Source organism: Gossypium hirsutum, chromosome A04, assembly GCF_007990345.1.
Source record: "Gossypium hirsutum isolate 1008001.06 chromosome A04, Gossypium_hirsutum_v2.1, whole genome shotgun sequence".
Classification (NCBI taxonomy): Eukaryota; Viridiplantae; Streptophyta; class Magnoliopsida; order Malvales; family Malvaceae; genus Gossypium; species Gossypium hirsutum.
The window spans coordinates 83,711,078-83,721,220 of NC_053427.1; the positions used below are offsets into that span (position 1 = coordinate 83,711,078).

Sequence of the window (10,143 nt, forward strand, 5' to 3'; positions counted from 1 at the left end):
AAGTTCAAACATTGTTTGAACTTAATCAATATCCTGCAAGTTTAACAGTTGAAGAAGGCACTATCAAGTATCGTTGACAAAGGCAGGAAGAATTGAGTGAAGATAAGATTATCCTAATCAAATCTTCAAGGTGGAGATTATTGGCAATCTTCCATATTTTGAAAAGACAAAGATATGAGTATCAAAATGTTGGCACTAAAAATCTGAGATTTAAGGCACCAAGAGTGGAATTGAGATTTGGCATGAGATAATTGAAAATTTTGGTCCCTAATTGTATATTGACTTTGCTAGTTGATCCTTGAACCTCCACTATAAATAGGCCTAACCATTTCTCATATTTTATCAACCCACATTTGTCATTCTCTACTTAAGGCATTTTTCTCTCTCTTTATAAATTTTCACTTGTATTTTGGAGTGAACTATATTTGGTAGTGCCCGAGGACGTAGACAAAATTTGCTGAACCTTGTTAAAATACTAGTGTTCTTTATTGTATTATTTTGCATATTTTGTGAGTGTAATTGTTGTGATTTATTGTGCTAGTAAATTACGATAAAGGGATATTCTGGCTAGGAAAGACCTGGTACTTAAGCGATCCTTATAATCCACCTCTCTTTCCTGAGAATTGAACTTAGTGTGATTTTTTAGTATAATAATTTTACTCTTTTACACGCTTCCGCACAACAAAATATATTTTTAAAATTTTGAGTTTTGTAATAGATAAACATCATCGTCATATATGTAAAAGAATGTAACATAACATGTTCTCATTATTTCAAAGTTGAAAAGGATTCAAATTAAAGTCTTAATTTTTAAGTGGGACTAAAATGGGAATTATCCTAGTCTGCTCCCCTCCTGGCTTGGTCCGTCGAGGTATAACAGTGGATAAGTGGCTTAATTACTAAAACAGACCTTGAATTTTCTTTTTACTACAATAAGATCATAATTAAAGAAATTTCCAAATATAATAATAAATTTAACTATCAAAATATGTAAATAAATTTAAATAATTTAATCTCAATATAAAAGTAATAATATAATCCACAATCCCAATTTAATTGCAAATCATAATTTAATATATAAAATTTCTTTATTATTACCCCAATATATATACATAAATTAATATCCACAGAATTTCTTCATTTATTAAGTTTCTTAAATTTCAAGACCACTTTACAATGGATTCCGATTATCAATATGACATGATGTTTTTTTTGAGTTATCGGTTTATACCAACCAACGAGGAACTTATCACATGTTACCTTTCGAAGAAGGTAAATGGTGAACCATTACCTTGCGATTACATCCCTGACTTTGAAATCTACAAGGATAAATATAAAGAACCGTGGAAGATTTTCAGGGAGACTGCAGATGAAACTTTTTACGTGTTCACTAAACTAACAAAGAAAGGTATAGACAAAGAATCGATTGAGTAGCGAGATGTGGGACATGAAAGGAGCAAATGATCAATCCTATTAACGCTCATGACGGGAATAATCAGATAGGGTCTCGAAAACTTTTGATTTTCGAGATTAAGGATTCTAAGAACGAAAGAAAGGGACGTTCGCTCATGCATGAATTTTCACTTCCTGATGAACAAGAAGTACGTTCATTTGCTGCTGCTTCTTTTTTTAATATTTTTGTTATCAAATATTATGCCTGGTATATAAGTTCGATTATTAATATTTTATATATGCTTTTTTTCTAATAAATAATAATAATAATAAACTACGGCATCTTAAACCTCTGTTTATACTTTATGAAATAAAAAAATTTATTAATATATATATTTGTTATATCTATATTTTATCTCTCAAATTTCTTTGTGAGGGATGGAAATAGTGGGAGATGATTAGGATGAAGATGGGTATTGGGAAAAAATATATTTAATTACTTTAATTAATTTATTAAAGTAAAAAAGAATAATATAGGCTATTGAATCAATTTACTCCAAATTTACCATGGTATTTGATTCATGCATAAAATACTTCACCCATGAGCTTTACCTAATTTCAGCTGATCCGACCCGACTTGACCCGATTTATTATTTATTAATAATTTCCTTAGTTAAATTTAAATTTAAATACAAAAATATTTCTTTAAAATAATCATATCAAACACAACTTGACTTAAAAGAAAATCTAACATCATGACTCGCCCTGACTAATGAAGAAATGCAATTACATTAAAATATACCATAAGTCCGATATTCTTTGTAAATTTGAAATTTTATCCTCAAACTTTTATTTCAAGGAATTTAGTCAATTTATTTTTTAAATTTCTTTCAAAATTCAAGTAGAACAACTAATACTGTAAAGACTATTTTATTAAATTCAAGTTCATTACAACACCATTTTTTTTTGTTATGTTGTTACTGAATTTTTTCTTATTTCAAAATGTTACACCAACAAATTTAACAAAAAAATTAACACTTGAATTTTGAAATCTTGAAAGTAAAGGGATTAAATTCCTGAAAATAAATTTACAGGGACTAAATTTCAAATTTGTGAAAAGTATAGGAACCTATGGCATATTTTAACCATCTAATTATAATGGATAGATGAAATGTCAAGAGGATATTGTCTTAAAAGGAGATGAGATTTATGCCAACTCCATTGAAGCTTCCATAGCAATGGCAGGGGAATACAGTCCATACGCGTTATAACCAGCAATTCTATTTATAGACAAGTAATTCATTCTTCTTGTCACAAAACAACTAATTTTCTCTTTGCTAGTTTACATTTAAACTCCATTGAAGACCATGATTTCCTGGCTTAAGCTAAAGGTATGATACATGCAAGTTGTCATAGGTTCAATGCTAGATAAGTAAAGAGAGGATTAGGGCGGGTCGATTTGTGGCGGAGATCCACCATGGGTACCATATGCATTATGTGGACTATCAATGGAGAACAATTATAAGCAGAAATGAAATATATAGATATATATAGAAGAGAAAGACCTGAACGATTTTGCAATCTGAGTGTTGTTCACAGCATTTTTCATAATTTCTTTTTCTTTTTATCGGCTCTAACAAGCTGAACTGGTGCTGCTGGTATCCTAAACCACCATTCTCTAAGCCTTCGCAGCCACCGGTCATTGCTGTCTCTCCTATATGGCAGTTCTCTCGTAAAAGCTTCTACGAATACAAACAATATCAAGAATCTCAAAGGCACAAAAGCTAACACTACAGCCAAGAAAACCAGTGAGAGAGCAACCCCGTCAGTGGCCTGGCAGACAGATAATGCAGAGAAAATATTGTCAGGAACTCGGAGAAATTCTGCAGTTAAAAATTAACTAAGAAATTCATTCAATCTGTTTGCGGGACCAATTAACTATATACTGACATTCCACAATATTCATGCAAAATAAAATTCAAGAAAAAGAAAGACTTGGATAATTATGTTACTTTGGCTTTTCATTTTGTTTTAAGTATTCATGTCCGACATAGATTTGGACTATGGGGTTATGATACTCCGATATATGGAAAAGTTTAGACAACAATTTTGATTGTGTTACACATAAAGGTATCTAACACTCACCCCATAGCCTCAGTAACATAGCGTCTTAGCCCTGCTTCGAGAAGTATTCTAGTCATTTTCCATATGTTTTGGAATAAATTATTTGCCATGACTTATCCACACCTTAACAGTTCACTAGCTACGGGACTTTCAAATTCCAAACTTTCATGAAAAATATTCAGAACCCTAGAATGCCATTATTTCTGGTAAGTTCAGCACAATAAAATAAAATGCCTAACCAAAAAAGTCCCACCCTAGTCCTCTTTCTTTACAACACTTCTATAGGATCAAACCCATAAAAAAAAAGCCACCAAATGATTCAATTAGCAGTGGCAAGGTGATGCAGGTAAAACAAGAAACTTATTCATGTTAATGTACAAGACGAAGATATAAGTTAAGACTCAGATATGAGATTTTAAGTTTTCATTTTGCTCATTTTCAATTCAATGTGATGGGGGGAGGGGAAGACTAGTGCTACCTTCCACACTTTTACTTATACATTATGGGACATACATATTTAGCATATTTCATTTTTCTTTTATGTGATTCAAATATAGCTGGGACATGCACCTGTGGTAAGACTGCAAATAAGATAGCCCTAATCTTGAGGAGAATAACATTCGCAGTTTGGATTAGTGCTTCATATTGGGAGATGACTTCTTGTAATGTCAACAGCTGCTCAACTGCATTTCGATTTGGTGGAGCTATTATTCTGAAGGCTTCTAAGGGCTTCCCTTTGTTAAAATACCTATTCCAGAGCATGACAATTGCGAAGAATACAAAAACAAGTGCCAATATATATGCAATCCACCCCCTGCACATCATAATTAATGGATTCATTATATCATTTGGTTTGTCTATACAATAACAAAATGTGGAAATTTAAATAAAAACACCTATACCAAAGTGAACATACACAAATGGATGTTTATGGTGCATTTTCAAAGAAGCATGGCAAGGACATGAAACTTACCTCAATGGAAAAACGAAACATGAAATGTTGCATGCAGAAAATTCAGGAAACGATCAGCTAAGTGATCCACTAATATAAATATTTCCCACATAGGTTCACAATTCGTATATCATAAAGAATTTCATTTAACATGTTTCAACTTTCAGGACATACAGAAGTAGATCATGTATTGTTCTTAAGCAACGTATGCAAAGGACCAGTCAAAGACAATTTTTACCTTATAATTGCAAAGCTGGTCGACATCAGAAAGACAGTTGACTTAATAGGGGCTTTCCATGAAGACAGAAGCTCAAGAAGAGTGGCTAACTGAATGACAGGAAGTAGCAGCTCCTACAAATTAGAAAAGAAGTCACAACTTTTAGCAACCTTCTCAAATGTTCAAAAAGATTCTGATGCTCGGTTGGTGTGGTACAACAAAAGGCTTGGTAGCCATCCAGTAATCAATTGAACACTCATGTTGTTTCCTAGAAGCATGAACAAACAAAACTTTCCCTAGATCAACATGGACATCAAAATGAATTAATGTTTCTGATGACAAGTTCTGCCTAACAAATTAATGACTTGATTAAAATAGCATATGACAGTTTTTTTGGCCTGAAACCAAATATAATAGATGGGAGATTGCAATAACAAACCTTCATTACGGCTAAATTTGTTTCAATCCCTTCTACTTTCACTTGGTTCACAGTTGCCTGTGCAGCTTCAGCCCTACCTGTGTCAGATATAGATTGCTTCACTGCTGTCTCTAAGGGATTAGTTTCCCCAACACAGAAATCTCCAACTATTAATGCTTCTCCATCCAGAATTGCATTCTTCTGTGGGATGAATCCAAGTTGACTGAGCGCCAGGAGTGAAAAAGGAGATGCAGTCGGTGGGTGTTTCACAGTGTTAGGAGAATTATCAACATTTAAAAGTGCCAAACGACTAGCAAGAGTTTCCAAAATCACATCACCACCAGGAAGGCTCTCAGCTAGGTTAAAACTAAGTAAAGTTTTATACTGGGATGAGAAGAACTGAAATGCTTCTCTCAGAGCACGATAACGATATATACCCAGTATAGCCCTTGCTAGTACTTCCGACTGCTGAGTCTCTTTGAAGTGGTTTTTTCTAGCAAACCTGTGTGAATACAGGATCTCCAGAGATATATCCAACCAAAAGTTCCGCCGAAAATTGCCTTTAAATTCAGGAAACTCAAAATAAACAGGCTCTGTACTGTAAATAGATTTTAAAAGTTCCAAATAAATATCAGAAATTCTACTTTCTTTTAAAGAAGACATGAAGCAATATAATTCCAGGTTATTGTGCTGACAGACAACTTACACGGTTGTTGATTTGTACATAACGGCTTTATCAAAGAGACGAGCACCAAGTGGCCCAGTTAATTCAGGTTTTATGACCTGCTTCAGGTCCGTTGCCAGATCATATCTCACGGCTTTGTCATATACACCAACACCCAAAGCCTCAAAGTACAGAGCATAGTTGGTTAGAGTGAGCCGTCCTGCATAAATAGAAACTCAACAGATAAACAACCGAAAGATAATGCATAAATAACCCAAAGCCTCTCTATTGAAGTATATGAATCAATGGCATCAAGAAAACTGACAAGATCTCTTGGTCTATAAATTATTTCCGTTGCATAACCAATTTCTATAGATTAGTTCTTTACTACACATGGATTTCATATTAAGGATGCATGTAAAAGTTTAAAATATTTTACATTAACAATTATTCATCAGCACAAATATTAGTACTACTTGATGGATCCATATATTAGACAAGGAAGTCATTAATTGATAAAAATCAGTACCATTTGATACATTTAGATGAAGATAACATTATTCTATGAATACATGTATGATATGGCCTACCTTGATCTCATACAAGCACCACCTGTAGAGGAAATTAGTTAATGTTCTTAAAAAATTGAGAACACTGAAAGTTTACTTTTAAAGGTTAACTTCCATAATGATCAATTTTCACAACATTGACATACCTGGCCATGCTGAGATTCCAACATGTTGCAGAACGGGTTGAGTTGGAACAGCACCTTCAATATCTATAATTATCTCCACATCAGAAAGTGGAAGATTGGTAAGCGAGGGTCCCAATGTGTTTTTCGCAGCCTTAATAACCCTAAGGATGGGTAAAGATCCAAGATCAATAACTATCTCAATCGTTTAAACTCAAATGTCAGAATAGCCAAAAGAAAAAAATTCACAATACTAAAGAAGATATAAGTAGAAATGTTTCGTATTTTATTCAATCTCATCACATATGTTGTAAATTCGAACCCAAAAATCCTTATGCCGTTAAGTCAAACACAAAAATCCTTAGAATTGATAACAACTGAGACTAAGTCATTAAATGTTTTCTACAGCTTGATTCAAGAAAGTTTGGAACACTGATCATATATCTTTCATGATCCATTTGTTAGAAGTTTAAAATATTTAAAACAAATAGTAAAGGTTAAAGAAGAGTTAAAAGACAAGTATCTATGAGTTTTAACCAGAGCTGAAGCCAGAAATTGCTTTAGGGGGGGCAAAAATGAATAATAAATATTTTTTTTTTTTGGGTGGGGGGGAGCGCAATTTTACAATTAACTTGTGGTTTCATAAACTTTGCAGGGACTACATAGTCAATTTACCATATTTGTGGGGGCCAAGGGCACTGCCTGCCCCCCATCTTCACCCCTGGTCTGAACCCCAACATTCCCCCTTTTGTTTACTTCAAGTGACTTGACACAACAGTTAAATAATAGAAGGCATTAGAGTTCACAAAATTGATAGAAAACAATAATGGATCCATACTTGTCAAGGCTTCGGAGGTATTTGTCATATATAATAAAGTGAAGTCGGGGGCCTGTAGAGCTTGTCAATGCATCAAAAAGATTGTGAACTGTTATTATATCTGCAACAACAGCACACACAGGAGCTATTCGTTCAAAAGCCTCTCGCCCAACAGTTTTCTTGTCATCAACCTGATAGAAAAGTAAATAATGAATTTTGAATATAATCACCCCCTCCCCTGGCTTAGGCTCCCCCAAAATTCATTTCATAAGCCAACAAATTTAATAAGCCTTTCTAATATTATTACTTCCCACCCACCCCTTCCCCTTTGTTCTTATAAATTCTGTACCTTTTAAACCTTTTAGATTTCCCAAATTCTATATTAATCCTATTCGTTTGAAATTTCTACTGAATTTAATTAGTAAGTTCCTCTTCACTTAATTATCTTCATCTTTAATAGGTCTTTTATCCTTTATCTTCTTAAATGGTTGCCTTCAATTTTGTTCTCCTACTTTTTGGTTTGTTTACATGTAAACTCTTTACCTTTAGTTCTTCTTTTGTACTTTCTTAAATTTCCTTTTTCAAATATTTAACATATCAAAGGCATCATAAAAACATTTAATATCATAAATACATAAAATGCCAGAATTAGATAAAATAGAAATACAAAAATAAAGCCATGGTATAACATGAAATTTAATGAAAGTAGCATAGTTGACCCCTTGACTTAAAACTACAGCTCATATAGTTGGTCATTTAAAGCAAGTCCCAGGTAACTAAAAGGCTGAGGAATTATCAAGCCATGGAAGAATGCCAATAACATAGAGCAAACAGGACAAGCATACAACATCTTTATGCAAATGAAATTTATGAAACTAGCAAAAATAGAACAAACCTGAACAGCCATACTGATGGGACTTGAATAAAACAGTGACCCATCTTTGTCATCCTCGACCTCCTCATTGTTGGATGAAGTTTCCTACAAGATATGAGAATTTCAGAGACCATTGTCAACCCCAAAAAAATCATCCACAAAGTTTTTAATCAACATATGGGGAAGAACATGTTTGGCAAACAACTCCAACGCATCTCTTACTTTGGTTCCACGTTCACACTCAACACAGGGGGCCTCCCATGCAAGCATCATCTCGTAGGTTAATCGACGGAAATTCGGGTCACTCAAATAATCTGGACTCCTACTCACTTTATACAATGCTTGGTAGGAGCAAAACTCTAAAAAGTTCCTAGCATATGTGAAAAGCTGTTTAACACTTTCTGGAAGCTCTATATCGAAACGATGTTGTAATTCTTCAGTAGGAACTTTAAGAATCCTGCAACAAGAAGTAAACAAAAGCACATTCAGATTATTATAAAATTGGACTAATTATTGTTGAAGCACAAAATGCATTGATCTGACTAACATTTTAATCAATATTGATAACACGAAGGTATTCTCCTTTTTGAATGCTGTGAGCAACTCTCAAGCTTTTGTCCCCGGCACTGAAAAGAGCCTAGGGTGCCTCTCAATGCCTTAACAGGTGAAACCGTGACGCTAAAGAGCTTAGGTCATGTGGGCAAGTATAGTACTACGTGAACTGGGTGAACTGCTCACGGCACCAAAGAGAACAATATCTTCGCATTATCAACACCGTACTCTAATAAGTATTAATTGATTTAAGAAGCCCTAATTGACATTTTGATCTGACTACGAATTACAATATGGGAATACAACAGAAACGAACAATGTGCGGTGAAATGTATACATATAGAGAGAGAAAGAGAGGGAGAGTACTTGGAACAGCGAAAGACGACGGAATTGGCGAGAGCAGAGAGCTGAGGGATGGGCCTCGGAGAGATTACTTGGGAATCTTCATCATTGGATGAACTTTTCTTGCGCTGGAAAAGGGATTTGAACGTATCCTGATTGTTTCTCATGAAATTTTCCCAAACTCCCTCCATTTTTTTTTTTTTGATTTCTCGTCAATTTGGAAACCCTACCTGATTATTACATTGGGAATTTCACAAAATTAAAGTTTTGATAGATGGAGGGAGAATTTTCTTTTCAGAACTTTTTTTCACTTCCCTTCCTCTCGTGGCAGTTAGTTAATTTTAACTTCTTCTGTTTTTGCAGTTTCGCCCCTTCAAAATCATTTTTCCCACTTTATACACTTTAAACACGAAAATGGAAAATTATTGACCTAATAAGATGTTATCGATTTAATTCTTTGCCCAACCGAGATCAGTTTGGGTTATAAAATCCAATATCAGTGTTGAGTACATACTCATTTATCCCTTCATAATAATTAATCCTTTCAGAAGTCATAATTATTATATACAATTATATTATTTTTAAAATTTAAACTGATAAACGGAAAATTAATGAGTTAATAAAATGTTATCGATCGAATCTCTGCCCAATTGAGATAGGTTTGGGTATAAAATCCAATATTAGTTTTGGGTACGTGCCTGTTTAGCCTTTCATAATAATTAATTCTTTTAGAGTTCATGATTATATTATATATACTTATATTATTTCTAAAATTTAAACTTGAATCTGTTCGACTATAGTTATATATTTAAATTATTATGAATATCTTATTAAATAGATGTCAATTAAGATCAAGATAAGTTTTGATATATTTTAAATTTTAATAGTCATTAAAAGTAGTTTGATTGATCAATAAAATACACTCTCTTTTTACTCTATCATCCACTTTTATTCTCTACTTTTTTTTATATTCAGAAATTTTGCAATTCACCCAACATCTAAGTAGAGTGTTGAATAATGAATAATCAAACAACCTTGGATAAAAACTTTCATTTTTTGGCTTAAAGGTGTAAAAAGTCTTCAATTTTTTTCAAAAAAAG

General features: G+C 33.2%; 1 protein-coding gene across 2 annotated transcripts; it reads right to left on the bottom strand.

Moving 5' to 3' along the window:
• Nucleotides 1-2,651: 2,651 nt before the first annotated feature.
• On the bottom strand, nucleotides 2,652-9,405 carry LOC107949214 (uncharacterized). Of its 2 annotated transcripts, none has more exons than XM_016883948.2 (10): nucleotides 9,068-9,405; nucleotides 8,372-8,606; nucleotides 8,171-8,254; nucleotides 7,297-7,466; nucleotides 6,483-6,622; nucleotides 5,810-5,987; nucleotides 5,125-5,701; nucleotides 4,707-4,819; nucleotides 4,087-4,330; nucleotides 2,652-3,225 (listed from the first exon to the last, which is right to left on the bottom strand). In XM_016883948.2, exons 1-10 carry the CDS (start codon nucleotides 9,232-9,234, stop codon nucleotides 2,998-3,000), a joined length of 2,136 nt encoding a protein of 711 aa, XP_016739437.1. In that variant the 5' UTR covers nucleotides 9,235-9,405; the 3' UTR covers nucleotides 2,652-2,997. The 2 variants fall into 2 exon arrangements, with proteins under 2 accessions (XP_016739437.1, XP_016739438.1); XM_016883949.2 differs by having other exon boundaries at nucleotides 2,652-3,275.
• Nucleotides 9,406-10,143: the final 738 nt, after the last annotated feature.

What these genes read in the sequence shown, in the direction of transcription:
- LOC107949214 (XM_016883948.2), bottom strand. Translation starts at nt 9,234, where the DNA reads ATGGAGGGAGTTTGGGAAAATTTCATGAGAAACAATCAGGATACGTTC. An exon ending in GTCGTCTTTCGCTGTTCCAA is followed by an intron (nt 8,607 to 9,067) that starts GTACTCTCCCTC and finishes TTCTTGTTGCAG; the next exon opens with GATTCTTAAAGTTCCTACTG. An exon ending in CCATCAGTATGGCTGTTCAG is followed by an intron (nt 7,467 to 8,170) that starts GTTTGTTCTATT and finishes CTTTTCTATCAG; the next exon opens with GTTGATGACAAGAAAACTGT.